Here is a 14,052-nt window from a genome sequence, read left to right as displayed (position 1 = left end):
CCCAAAAGTCCCACCAGATGCTTGAGTGTTGTCCCAATGCTCCTGGACTTCTGCAGGGCTCCCAGTTCCCCTGATGGGTCTCTATAACTTGGCTGGGAGGGCCTTGCCATGGTGGCAACTCAGCCCAGCTGGACGGACAGCTGGAATCACAGGAAAACAAACCAGCCCTGCAGCTCGTCCCTTCCCACAGCTCCCCATGGCAGAGCCAACAGCCCCTGAGCCAGCTCTGCATCACCCTTGGAGAAGTCCCTGTGTCCAGCCTGGGGCAGCACAGGGTGCGGGCAGGTTCACGTGCCCATGAAAGGCTCACCAAGAAACAGGGGCTGGAATTTATCCCCCCATGTCCCACCCTGCTTCCAAGACCTCCCTGCTGACTCACAGCTTCTTCCCCTTGACCTCGGCAGGGCTGGAGGATGAGCTCAGCCCCAGTGCCAGACTCTGTCCTCGTGGGTGGGATGGGGATGAACCCAGTGTGGGATGAGCTCTGGCCTCTGCTGCTCTCCCACCATGGGGCATTCTGGCTCCCCTTGTGGTATATTGGATGTGATCAACAGGGAGCAGCGCACTAATTCTGTTTTAATAAATGCCACAGTTGGCTGGGGGGTGGTGAAAGCCAAGTGGGTCAGCCCTTGGTGAGAAAGCAAAACTTACCCTGCTAAAGATGTTTTTGGAAATGTTGTCTTCAGCTTTTCTGCTCCATGAACACAACTCAGGCTCCATCTCATTTCTATGTAAATACCAAGCAGAAACACCCAAAACAAGAAGCTTCCAGTGCCCCAGCAGCTCATAATTTATGTTGATCATCTCCCTGCAAAGCAATACCTGAACACCAAACACCAGCCAGCTCCCCAGGGGGCAAAAGCAGTCTGGCAGCTCTTGCGTTTCTGGGAAAAAACCTTTAATCATCCCTGTGCTCAACTCCCAGCTATTGCAAAAGCCATGTTTGCTGCTGCCTTCTTGAAGATGCTCACGTAGATCAGGGTATTTTGGAGAGAAAAAAGCCAGGAATGTGGGTTTGGGGTGGGTGGAGGTCAAATCCTGCACAGTGTAAATCTGGACGGACCCTTTTGTAAATTGATAGAGTCCAAAACTATAGATTAATGGAATGGTTGGGTTAGAAGGATCTTATAAAGCATCTTCTTCCACCCCCTGCCATGGCCAGGGACAACTTCCACTATCCCAGATTGCTCCAAGCCCCATTCAGCCAGCCTGGCCTTGGACCCTTTGAGGGATGGGGCAACCAGAGCTTCTCTGGGAAATCCACTGCAGGGTCTCCCCGCCCTCACAGGGAAGAATTTCTTCCCTATATTTAGCTTTGACTTTCCCTCTCTCAGCTTGAGCCCAGCGCCTGGCAGAGTTGGTGCAAACAGACATGAAAATGCCACATCTGCCTCTGGGTTTGGAGCCCCAGCCCTTGGCTCCTGCACACCACCAAGCAGCCCAGGAGGGAAAGGAGCATTTTTCAGGTGGCCTTTGTGTCTCTCACATACCCTGTGGATAACGAGCCGAGGGGAGAAGAGTGTGGGAGCCTGAAGTGACAATTCCTTCTTTCTTCTTGGCAGCCCCACCTTTAATCCCATTACATTCATTCAGCTCCAACATCTGATCTGAACCCGTTCTTCAGCTTCAAGACAAGCTGCCTTTACTGGGGTCAAGGAACCATGAAGACAAAATCTCATTTTCCCATCGCACCCTGGCTTTGAATTTTATGCAAATCACGGAGGCAATGGATGCTCATGAATTTCAAGTGACATTCCATGTTCAGACCCACATTTTCCAAAAAGAAACAAGCTGACCTGCACCATCTTGAAATAATTTCTCACTGCAAAGGGAAATTCTCATTCAGTGCCCCAGCTCTCCATTTGAGCCTGCCCAACAACATTTCTCCAGGAATAATCAGATATTTGGTCTTCTGTATTCAGTAGCACCTGTTTAAGTGTTCTTCCAGAGATGCCAGTGGGATTTTAGCACCTTAATGGTTTTGTAGCTCTGGGGCACAGGGATGTGTTTTGAAAGGCAAGTAGAGTCCTGTCCTGTAAATATATTTCAGCTCCAGTCCTGCAGAATTCAGGTAAAGCCACCAGGGCAGCCTCATGCCAAAGAACAGCTGAGCTCTGACATGCAAGGGATAAAATACTCTCAACACTGCAGTTCCACAGAGTCTGAGATACCAGAAAATGTCACCACACCCTGTTGAATGTATCTTTTTTCCCAAGGACTCTGGGAAGTAAAATAAGGAGGATTTGTGGGAGTATTTTTCATGCTGGTTAAATCTGCTTCTGGCAGCATTTTGGATGGAATGTTCTAAGGTCTTTAAAAGAAATCAGAGCTAGAGAGAGCCAGAAACTCAGGACTAACTACATCCTAAAGTGGGAAAGTGACATCATTCCACAGAGATGGGCAGAGAGTTTTTCAGAAAATCTGCCTCTTTTTTTGAAATGGTTTTCAGCCAAGATGAAAATGCATCAATCACATCATCAGCTAGCTGGAGAAATCACAACACAGCCTCTGCATGGAATGGAGTTGTCCTCTGGAAATGCAAATATCCAGAGGAATAGCCTAGAAAGCCTGCCATAGGCTAAATAATGAATATAATTGGGCCAAATTTGAGGTGGTATTTACATCTGGAAAGGAGAAAGAGGAAAACTTGATCAGGACCTCTTTGTCAAGTCATCCCAAAGAGATGGTCCCTGCCCAGGGAGTAGGAACAGCAAACTGGATAAATTAGTGCCCCAAAAGGGGTGTCAGGTTTCATGAACATCAAGCCTCCTTCTGCCTTCAGGTGAAGAAACCCCAGGAATTATTTTTGTTCAGATTTAACCATTTTGTTCTCACTGTCTTTCACTTGAGTTAGTCCAGAGGACTCTCCACCGACCTCTGTGTTGATGTGCTGCATCCTTTAAGCAGAATTGTGAATCAAAGACATTATTTCTGGCTTTATAACATTCTAATTTTTTTTTTTCACAGTAAGGAAATTATAGAATCATGGAATCCCAGAATGGTTTGGGTTGGAAGGAATCTCAAAGACCATCTCATTCCATCCCCCCCACAGGCAGGGACACCTTGCATTAACCCAGGTTGCTCCAAGCCCTCACAACCTGGCCTTGGACACCTCCAGCGTTAAGCAAATAATACAAAATGCAATAACCCATCTCTGTGAGGAGATAGAAATCTGGGTGTTAGATAACTCTTCCAGCTGAGCAGATCCAGCCCCAGGAGGCGTGTTTGGGTGCAATCAGGGTTTAACAAGTCTCAGGGAGACAGCTGCCTCCTGGCACGTCAAAACCATGAAGGCACTAAATTGATCACTGGACTTCCATGCAGCCAAGCCCAGATCCCCGGGGGATAAAAGGGGCACCCTGATTGCCTTTCCTCAGAGAGCTGCAGAGTCTCTCTGGCTGTGTGGGGCCCTTCTCTGCCGCCGCGATGAACCGGGCGCTCAGCATGAGGGCAGGAGGGGGAGGCCGATCCTACAGCGCTGCCTCGGCCATAATTCCAAGCAGCAACAGGGCTGGCTTCAGCTCTGTGTCTGTGGCACGAGGAGGAGGAGGAGGAGGAGGCTTTGGGAAGCTCATTGGAGGAGGTGGTGGCAGCAGTTTTGGCGGTGGTGGAGGTTTTGGCAGCAGGAGCCTCTACAACCTTGGTGGTAGCAAGAGGATTTCCATCGGGGTTGGAAGCAGCTTCCGAGCTGCTTTTGGAGGTGGAGCTGCTGGTGGCTCTGGCCTGGGAGGTGGGGGTGGGTTTGGGCTGGGGCTTGGTGGTGGAGGAGGTGGGTTTGGTGGTGGTGGGGCTGGTAGTGGCCTTGGGCTGGGGCTTGGTGGTGGAGGTGGTGGACTTGGCTTTGGTGGAGGTGCTGGGGGGCTTGGCTATGGTGGTGGTCATGGAGGTGGTGGAGGGTTTGGCTTTGGTGGGCTGGGGGGGCTGGGAGGGTTCCCTGCAGGGCTGGGAGGTGGCAGGAACCCCCCGGGGTTTTCTGGGGGCCCGCCTGGAGTGGGTACAATCCAAGAAGTGACCGTAAACCAGAGCCTCCTGGCACCGCTGAACCTGGAGATAGATCCAAACATCCAACAGGTGCGGAAAGATGAGAAGGAGCAGATCAAGACCCTCAACAACAAATTTGCTTCTTTCATTGACAAGGTGAGACTTTGTGTGGTGCTGTTGATCTGTGATAGAGGGGGAGTGAGTATCTAGTAGGCACCAAAATAGGACTTTAGAAATCTACAGTCTTTCACACATTTCCTCTCTGCATGTCTTGGTTAAGTCTCTCAAACAATAATGTCCTTCTGAACATTGACAGGGCAGAAAATAAGACAAGAAAATTGTAGCAATGGGATTAGATCCAGGTTTTGTGCCTGAGAAAAAACACAGATTAGTTGAAATGGCATAAGTCACTTTCGGGTCCAGGTCTAGTGGCTCAACACAACTCACTCTCTGGGCAATCACAGCAGATGTCTCACTCTTTGTTGTTTATTGCCTGCAAGATAAAATCCTTTTTGTATTGACTCAATTGACTCAACCACTCAAGTCCTTCCTCAGCTTTTAATTGGATAAATATGTTGTAAGTGTGAGCAAAAGGAAGGGCAATTAAGCAATTTTAGCATTAGTACTCAGACCTTGTCTTTAATGAAGAAAGATATGTATCTTACAAAGAAAGAAACCCCAGAGGGTGTGAAAGAAGAACTTCACAGTCTGATGAAGAAAGACCTGAACCCAAATTTTCTTACCATTGCTTGTTGGCTTCCTAAACCAAATTGCCTCTGAAGAGAACTGTCCACTAAGGGTGGATTTGCTCAGCTACAGGTTGGGCTAACATAGCCCTGGATAATCTAGAGGATATTCTCAGTCTGGAAACTCTTAGTTCGGGAATCCCTTGGCTCCTGCCATGCATCACTGCCAGCGTTGAATATTGGCTGTCAGCTCACAGGTATCTTCTGCCTAAGCCTCTTCTGCCTCTCAACGCTCAGGTTCGCTTCCTGGAGCAGCAGAACAAGGTGCTGGAGACCAAATGGACCCTTCTGCAGGAGCAGGGCCAAAAAAACAATTCTGGCAAGAGCAACCTGGACCCGCTGTTCGAGGCCTACATCAACAACCTGCGGCGGCAGCTGGCCAACCTGCTCAATGAGCGGGGACGCATGGACGGGGAGCTGAAGAACATGCAGGACCTCGTGGAGGACTTCAAAAACAAGTGAGTGTGAAATGGGCTGTACATGGTTCAGCTGAGCATTGAGCAGCAGGAGTTTTCACCCAGAGGGTGGTCAGGCACTGAACAGGCTCCCCAGGGTCACGGTCCCATGGCTACCAGAGCTCCAGAAGGGTTTGGACAATGCTCTCAGGCACAGGGTGGGGTTGGTGGGGTGTCCTGTGCAGGGCCAGGAGTTGGACTCAAGGATCCTCATGGGTCCCTTCCAACTCAGCTGATTCTATGGTTCTACGATTCTGTAATTCCATGATTTTATGATTCATGTCAAAAATTTCAATTTCTGAAAGTCAAACATCCAGACTGAAATATTAATGGAAATTTCTCTAGGAAAGGGGAAAAAGTGTCTCCAGTTTGTGCTCCAACCCATAACATAAAACATCTCTAATCACCTCCAATACCCCCTATCTCTCCCTGCAGGACCCATTTTCCTCAAAAGCACCAAAAAGGGTCCATCGACATTTTTCCCATCAAAAAATGGAGATTCAGCCAGGACACAGCACCTTGGGATGGCTCTTGCAAAGGAAAATCCTCTAAACCAGCTTTACATTCCTTGTTACATCTGCATTAGGTCAAAAATATCCTTTCAGCCTTCTGAGAAAGGGGAATCTCACACATTGGAGCTGGACAATTTCCAGGAGGCTGATTTGGAGATGCCACCCCCAGTCCAAATCACTTTGCAGTCCTACCTGGACACCTGTTCTGCTTCTTGCTGTCTGATCCAGCACTTCTTTCCCCTTATCTCTGTAGATATGAAGAGGAAATCAACCGGCGCACAGCAGCAGAGAACGAATTTGTGGTGCTCAAGAAGGTGGGTGAGACAGGAGGTGCTGCAGATGCTGAGCCAGCCCCAACCGTTGCACAAACTGGGAATATCCTGAGGGATGGGACATCTCATGGAGCTGCATCCTCATCCTTTAGAAGGGTTTTTATTCACCATTTGTTCAGGTATTGTGGGAAAGGAATGGAGTGGCTTGTAGGAAGGAAGCAAAATCTCCTCCCACACTGGTCCCACAACACACAGAGGTGCAAAACAGACCATGTAGGGACAAAGCGGGTCAGTCATGCCTGGGAATACCAGGTACCAAGGCCAAAGAGCCAGGACCTCCCTCCTTATCCACTTCCAAATTACACACAGCACTTTTTTGGGGCAAGAGATGCCATCTTGGTGCTCTTCCAGTGGGATGTGCCAAGCACAGCTTCTCTACCAGGCGGCAGGGAAAGGGCAGCCTGGTCTCCAGGCTTGGCTGTCTCTTGACTGTGGCTAGGAAATTCTTTCTGGCTGAGAAGAGGATCCAGGTGCCACAGGTGTCCCCACAGCTGCTCTTTTCCAGGATGTGGATGCTGCTTACATGAACAAGGTGGAGCTGGAGGCCAAGGTGGACGCCCTGAGTGATGAACTCAACTTCCTTCGAGCCCTCTACGAGGCGGTACAGACAAATCCCCGACTCCTGCCCTGCCGTTGTTCTTGGCTGGGGAATGCCACCACTCTGAGGGTTGGGAGAGGTAAGTGCAGCTCCCACGTGCTTCCCACAGGAGCTGGCCCAGCTCAGCGCCCAAGTGTCCGACACTGCTGTCATCCTGTCCATGGACAACAACCGGGACCTGGACCTGAGCAGCATCATTGCCGACGTCAAAGCTCAGTACGAGGACATCGCCAACCGGAGCCGCGCCGAGGCCGAGGCTTGGTACCAAACCAAGGTGAGCTGACCCATCACTGCCACACGAAATCCCTGCTGCCCCTAAGAGGGGCTGTTTGAGCCTTGTCTCCTCCAGCCAGACTCCTCAGATGGTTCAGGTTACATCTTCCTTCTCACCTCAGTTTGAGGAGCTGCAGGCCACGGCTGGGAAACACGGTGATGACCTGCGCAACACGAAGGGTGAAATCTCAGAGCTCAACCGGCTCATCCAGAGGATCCGCTCTGAGATAGAGAACACAAGGAACCAGGTAGGAATGGCAAAAGGAGCCAACAGAGCCCCATTCTGTTGTCCCTCAACACCACAACTCAGGTTTGCTGATCAGGGACTTTTCCAGCCTCGTTAAAGGTGTTAATTCCCGCCTGGAAAGGGCTTCACTCTGTAAAATTTAACTATTGAGTCATTCTTGCCAGCCTGGCATTTCAACTCCAGCCGTGTTAGCTCAGCTGGAACATTTTCCAAGAACATCACAGCCAGAATGGGTTTCTTCCTTGGGTGACTCTCACCCAAAGCCAAGAGCAGCTTTCCAAGGCCCCCCATCCCTTGCAGTGTGCCACCCTGCAGACGGCCATTGGAGACTCAGAGGAGCGCGGGGAGATGGCCCTCAAGGACGCCAAGGCAAAGATGATTGACCTGGAAGACGCCCTGCAGAAAGCCAAGGCTGACATGGCCCGGCAGCTCCGGGAGTACCAGGAGCTCATGAACGTCAAGCTGGCCCTGGACATTGAGATCGCGACCTACAGGAAGCTGCTGGAGGGCGAGGAGAGCAGGTGGGAGCAAAATCTTTGTGGGGATTAATAGTGACTGTCACTTTTCCCATCAGAGATCAGTTCCTCTACCTCTATCCATAATTTTTCTCTAATCTTCTCTAATCCCCCAACAGGCTCAGTGGGGAGGGACTGAACCCCATCAGCTACTGTAAGTACCACAGTTCTGGATCCCAAAGTCTGGCTTTGGGAGCAAGGCCTGGGAGAAACTGTGGGGAAAGGGAAATTTTGCCCCACATAAGACCCTTGGAGCTCTCCCCTGTCATTATGGGTTTGTGCAGGGGACAAAAGTTGGGTTCAAGTCCTGTGGGTCAAGGCCCTGATGGTGGTGCTTCCTGGAATTGGGTGACTTCCCAGAGAAGCTGTAGCTGCCCCTTCCCTGGAAGTGTCCAAGGCCAGGTTGGACAGGCGTGGGGGAGCAACCTGGGATAATGGAAGGAGTCCCTGCACATGGCAGGGGCAGGGATGGGATGACTTTTATGGTCCCTTCTGGCCCAGCCCATCCCATGATTCCATGGCTGCCAAGCAGATGTCCAACCCTCTGATTGCCTTTCCTTGCAGCGGTCATCAGCTCCACCTCCGGCATTTCTGGTGGAGCTGGCTTAGGAGGAGGATTTGGTGGACTGAGCCTGAGTGGAGGAGGCGGCGGAAGTGGTTTTGGCCTTGGAGGAGGTGGTGGAAGCAGCTTTGGTCTCGGAGGAGGTGTTGGAAATGGCTTTGGCCTTGGTGGAGGCGGCGGGAGCAGTTTCGGTCTTGGAGCTGGCGGTGGAGGAGGAGGAGGAGGAAGCTACAGTTTTGGAAGTGGAGGAGGACTCGGACTTGGGGCTGGAGGTGGTCTTGGAGGTGGATTTGGAGGAGGGAGTGGTTTGGGCACTGCTGGCAGCTACAGCCATGCCGGGGGTGGCAGCAGCGCCCTGAGCACCGGTGGAGGGAATTTCAGCTCTGGAAGTGCAAAAGGCACCAACCCAGGTGTGAAAATTGTCTCCAAAACCTCCTCCAGCAAAAAGAGCATAAAAAGCCAGAGCCTGAAGAATGCCACAGAGCCTGAGTAAAGCCAAGCCCAGACCCTCCTCTGTTCCTCCTGCCCACCATTCTCCCCCACCTCCACCCTTCCAGCTGCCCCTGCCCTGCTCCTGCTCTGTAGCTCTCACGCATTTGGATCTTGGGTCAAGAAAAGCAGTGGAACACACAGAAATCAGAGCTCTTCAAGTCCCTGGAATTGGAGTTAAAGGAAAACATCGACCTAAGTGATTGTTCTGAATGGGGAATTGGTTTGGTTTTCCATTTATGTTTAATAAGGCCAAACAACTTGTGATTGTGGCCACCCACAGCCATCAGCTGAAACAGAGCAAATAGCAGGGAAAGTTTTAGCTCAGTTCTGGCTTCTTCATCTCAGAAGCCCAGGGATGGGCTGGGAATGTGTGTTTAGCTCACCCTGATTTGCCTTCACTGCTGGAATGAGCCCAACTCACTCCTTCACAAGACAAGCTCGTCTGCATCAGAGGTCTGGGTTATTTTTCTGCTGTCTAGAAATACCCCTGGAGGCTACTCAAAGATCCCAGGCAGTGGCTTGTAATGTCCCTCTTAAAATTATCTTCATTGTGAGTCACTCTGGTGAGATGGAAAATCCCTCTTTCCTCCATTCACAGGCACGTTTCGAAAGATATGATTCTTCCAGATATTGTGAAGTTTTGCTGCTGAGTCAGCTCAGGCACTTGAGCCTGACTAGGGATTTGGAGCACTAATGTTGGAGTAGCAGCCTGAGATCCCTCCACCCACAAATGAAAATTCAATGTGCCACAAGCTTATCAAAAAGCTTTTCCCAAATCACTCTCCTCTTCCTGCCCTTTCTCTTCTTAAATGAGTTTGCCCATAGTGGCCCTTACATGTAACTGGGTGGTTTTTGTCAGAGGATTGACCAGTGATTGATCCAGAACCTATGAAAAAGGGCTTGTTTTCTAAATTATAGGATTTAAAAATTCTAAATAATCTCTGACACAAGGAGTTCTTCTAAAGCAAGAGCAGTGCTTGCTGTTAAATGGGGTTTCTGTCCTGTCCCATGCAAGGTGTTGCTGGAATGTCCTCAAAAATTCCCAAATCCTCCAGCATCCAAGTCTTGCTTTCCCCATGGCCTTGGTCACAGCAGGTGGGGAAAGTATGAGATTGCGAAAATCACGCTGGAAAAGCTGCCTGAAGGGCCACGTCCACAGCTCCTGGGGGAATTCCAGCATCTCTTCTCTGTGTGGGTTCCTCTGCCACAGGAAAGAACTTTGGGGAACTGAGAAGTGCTGCCGGTTCCAGCCCAGTGTGTGGGAAACAAGGATCCCAAAGGAACTCCAGCATCCCAAATCTATTTTCCCCTTTTCTGGTGGAATTTACCCCTCTAGCCTTCCACTGTGTCTTTTTATTTTTTGAAAGCACCATTAAAAAAGAAAATTGCAGCTTTTTATACTTCCATAATAGTGATGCGACTCCGTGTTTCCCTTCCTCTCTCTGTTTGGAACTTGTCCAATAAAACCAGATTGTAATTTATTTGGTTTTTTTATTTATCTTTTTATTCTAAACCAGAACCCGCAATAGAAAGTATTTCCAACCTTCATCAGAATGAGCTGAAGGCATAATTTCTTTACTTCCAGGGAAAAACTTTCAAATTCTGATTAAATTATAATGAAAATCTTGAAATTGGTTGTCCCAAAATAAATTCAAGAATTGGAGAAAACTTGGGGAGGAAGAGGAAGAAGAGAAAGAGGGTGGAGTTTTATCCATAAGTGACAAGATAATTAACCACCATTCATTTATTAACTTCCTTGGGTTAATCCAAAATATTTTCTTTCATGGAAGGGAGGGTTTGGGGCATCCAGGCAAAACCTCAGGATTCAATTTTTCCTTTCTTAAAAAGCCAGGGCAAGCCCAAGTGTCTGCAGGGCTCTTGGGGAGGCCTTATCTGGAGGATCTGGGTTGGGGATGGGTGCTGGAGCACAACACCACCACTGATGCAGATATTTCATTCAGTCATTGCAAAAGGAGAATAAAACAAAGTGGAGAAAAAACCCTCAGCCAAACATTATTGCAAAGCCCTTATTGAATTACAAAGGTTCAGATGCTTTGCTGTGCCCTGACCTTGCAACATCCTGGCCCTGCATAACTCCGGGCAGAACTTGGGAAGGAGCAGGAGCAGGGGAAGGAGCAGGAGCAGGGGAAGGAGCAGGAGCAGACATGCCAGCGTGTCCTGGCAAGTTCAAAGGAGATGCTTCAGAAAAACCTTGCTCAAACCCAGGTGCACCAAAACGCAGCAACATCTCATCCCCTTTGCCCAGGAAATCAAAGGAGCCTCAGTGAAAGATTAAATCCAGGGACAAAGCCAGACTCAGAGTCCCAGAACCCCAGAATAGCTGGGGTTGGAAGGGCCCTCTGGAGCTCACACAGTCCAACCCCCTGCCAAGGCACAGATACCTGGAGCAGGTGACACTGGAGGGCGTCCAGGTGGGCTTGGAATGTCTCCAGAGAGGGACAATCCATGCCCTGCCAGGGCAGCCCTTCCAGGACTCTGCCACCTCCATGGAAAGAAGTTCTTCACGGTGGGGCGGGATTTCTTGTGCTCTGGTTTATGGCCATGATTCCTCGCTGCCCAGGGAGATGGTAGAATTGCCATTCCTAAAGGTGCCCAGGGGATGAGTGGATGTGGCACGCAGTGCTCTGGGCTGGTGATGAGGTGGGGATTGGGCACAGATGGGATTTGATGACCCTAGAGGTCTTTTCCCACCTCGGGGATTCTGGGATCCTTGTCCTGTCGCTGGGCAACACTGAACAGTCTGACACCATCCTCTTTCCACCCCTTGCAGATGTTCACAAGGATTGATGAGAAACCCTCTCAGATGAGATATTTTAATGGATATTTGCATATTCTTATGATTGTTGGGATCCCCTCTCAGCCTCCTCTTCTCCAGACTGACCATGCCCAGCTCCTGCCATTTTGCCTCATCAAAGAGATGCTCCAGACCTCTCATCACCTCTGTGGCTTCCACTGGACCCTCTCCAGGAGTTTCTTGTCCTTCTGGAGCTGCAGAGTCCAGAGCAGAACACAGAACTCCAGATGTGGCCCCACCAGGGCCAAGCAGAGGGGCAGGATCCCCTCCCTGCTCACTGGCCATGCTTTTCCTGAGGCATCCTAGGATTCCATTGGGAATTCCATTCCTTCTGATCATGAGCTCTTCTGGCTCATGTCATCCTTGCCTGTCATCCACCAAGACTCCTCAGTCTCTGCTGTCCAGAGGATGTTGCAGACAGGCCAAAAAACCAGCGAAGGTTAAAAATAAACTCTGAGTCACCTCGATTTCTGACCTCGCCAAATTGCACAGGTTGGGTGCGAGGATTTAACACAGCTCTTGACAACCCAACCTTAACCAAGGAGAATTTTTAACACATTTTTTCTAGTTCCTTCTAAAAAAAAGAGCAAATCAGAGCTCAGAGGCAGACAGGAGCCCTGTTCTTCCTCCCTTTTCTCTGCAGTGCCCTCACCCCCCAGACAACCCCCCGTGACATGTCCTGCCTCTCCACAGGGAACTGTCCCACCTGAGAGGACAGCACAGCCCCCCTGCAGCCCTGAGCACCTTCAGTGGGACACCACGGCATGTGAGTGACACCAACCGAGAAAGGAAAGTGTGAGGGACCGAGGGGTTCCATAAGAATTTTCCTTGTTTTGGTGCCTAAACCATCCTTTGCTTTGCTCTTCCAAATCCTTTGTAATAGTCAACTTAATTGTCATTGTCTGCAGCAACAGGCTTTCCTAGAAGAGCTGGGGAAGTAATGATTCCCTTCCACATGAATCCTTTCCCTCTGCTTTAATTAAAACCTGTGCTCCTGTTCCCAGGTGTGACTTTGCATAAGCAATTTGGGAGTCAAAGGCAAGTTCCGTGCCTGGCCCCCTTCCGCAGGCTCCTGGCACAGTTGTGCCAGTTCACATAGGCAGGCATAGGAAAGCAAATCTCCATGGATCTGCCATGCTTGAAGCAGAGTTTACCTATTTTCACTGTTATTTTCAGCACCCAGAGGTCTCATGGCTGAGGTTGTTGCCGCTGTGAAATCAGGAGCCGCTGGGTTTGGGTGGAGTGAGGGGTGAAGTTTTCCCAGCAAAATGCTGAGTTTCCAGCAGGATATTCCCACATCTCCACTCCCGGGGTGAGAGCACCCCCTTGCTACAGCCCAGCCGCCTCCCAGTCGCGGGAGGGGTTTTGGATCAGCCCATTGGGGCTCGGCTCCCATCGCGTCCGCGGTGACTCACTATCGGAATCGGGAGCGCTCCGAGGAGATGGGAGTTGGGAGCGCTGCTGCTTTCTGATTGCGAGGAGACAAAACCCAACCAAAGCAAACCCAACCCAACCAAACCAAACCAAACTCCTCCTGCTCAGGCTCTTTCAAGTTCCCAGACAGAAAAAAAGCAGTGGTTGGAAACACATCAACACAAACAAGCTCTGAGACGCAGCCGATCCGCTTAAACTCCTCCTTTTGGATTGAGCTCCTGCACTTTTTGCTCACGTAGATGAATTTGGGAATTTTTTTTGGTTGAGCTGCTCAGGATCTCATCTCTCTGTCTTTCACTATTACTTTACGTGGCCAAGGTGGGCAGCCTTGGCCAGTGGGTGGAATCCAGTACACGAAAGTATTTGGGGATGTATTTTGAGTGGGAATGAGGGGATTTCCTCTCCTGTATCTCATGTCCAGCTCTTCATGGGCACAAGAGAAGGATTCCCGGCTCTCAAGCCTTTGCACAACCCAGACTCATTTGCGGGGGTTGAAACTCCTGCACAAGGGTTCACCCAGTAGCAACATCAAGAGGCAAAAGCTATTTTAGAAAGCTTTTCCAAGTGTCTGATCTCAGTGGAGTGAAGGAGGGGCTGGGGAGGAAAGTGGGTGAATTCCCCTCCACAGAACATCTTTTAGAGCCAGCAATGACGTGGAGACTGTTGGATAAATATAAGGAGAGGAGAGGAGGGAGGCAGAAAAAGTGATAAAAATACCACTTCAGACGGAGCTTTTGAACCCTGAGCCTGACAAGGAGGTACTATAGAACCACAATAATTTCGAGCAGATTTTTAGTAGTATTCTATAAGTCTATATTAAGGAAAGTACTATTTAATCTATTTTGACATGATTTTGGAAAAAGCATTTACTAGCCATCTTTCAAAATCGTGTTAACTAATCCCTCAGTTCTCCCCCAGAATGAGGGGAGATGATTTTTGAAAAGATCCCAGGAAATACTGCCATGACACAACTTCCATTCAGCTCCTCTCCTCAAGCCCATGACCATTTAGATCCAGAAAAAAAAAAAAATAAATCAAACTTGAATGTTAAAAAACCACAATGTCAGCAGTGATCATTAAAACCACCTTC

General features: G+C 49.7%; 1 protein-coding gene across 1 annotated transcript; it reads left to right on the top strand.

Annotated features, from left to right (window-relative positions):
• Nucleotides 1-3,426: 3,426 nt before the first annotated feature.
• On the top strand, nt 3,427-8,714 carry LOC102069303 (keratin, type II cytoskeletal cochleal-like). The gene is made up of 9 exons (XM_074530826.1): nt 3,427-4,137; nt 4,965-5,185; nt 5,948-6,008; nt 6,532-6,627; nt 6,734-6,898; nt 7,020-7,145; nt 7,445-7,665; nt 7,779-7,813; nt 8,224-8,714. Exons 1-9 carry the CDS (start codon nt 3,427-3,429, stop codon nt 8,712-8,714), a joined length of 2,127 nt encoding a protein of 708 aa, XP_074386927.1.
• The last annotated feature ends 5,338 nt before the right edge of the window (nt 8,715-14,052 follow it).

Source organism: Zonotrichia albicollis, chromosome 33 (genome assembly GCF_047830755.1).
Source record: "Zonotrichia albicollis isolate bZonAlb1 chromosome 33, bZonAlb1.hap1, whole genome shotgun sequence".
Taxonomy (NCBI): Eukaryota; Metazoa; Chordata; class Aves; order Passeriformes; family Passerellidae; genus Zonotrichia; species Zonotrichia albicollis.
This window is presented reverse-complemented; position numbering and strand designations above follow the sequence as displayed.

What these genes read in the sequence shown, in the direction of transcription:
- LOC102069303 (XM_074530826.1), top strand. Translation starts at nt 3,427, where the DNA reads ATGAACCGGGCGCTCAGCATGAGGGCAGGAGGGGGAGGCCGATCCTAC. An exon ending in AGGCTTGGTACCAAACCAAG is followed by an intron (nt 6,899 to 7,019) that starts GTGAGCTGACCC and finishes TTCTCACCTCAG; the next exon opens with TTTGAGGAGCTGCAGGCCAC. An exon ending in CTGGAGGGCGAGGAGAGCAG is followed by an intron (nt 7,666 to 7,778) that starts GTGGGAGCAAAA and finishes ATCCCCCAACAG; the next exon opens with GCTCAGTGGGGAGGGACTGA.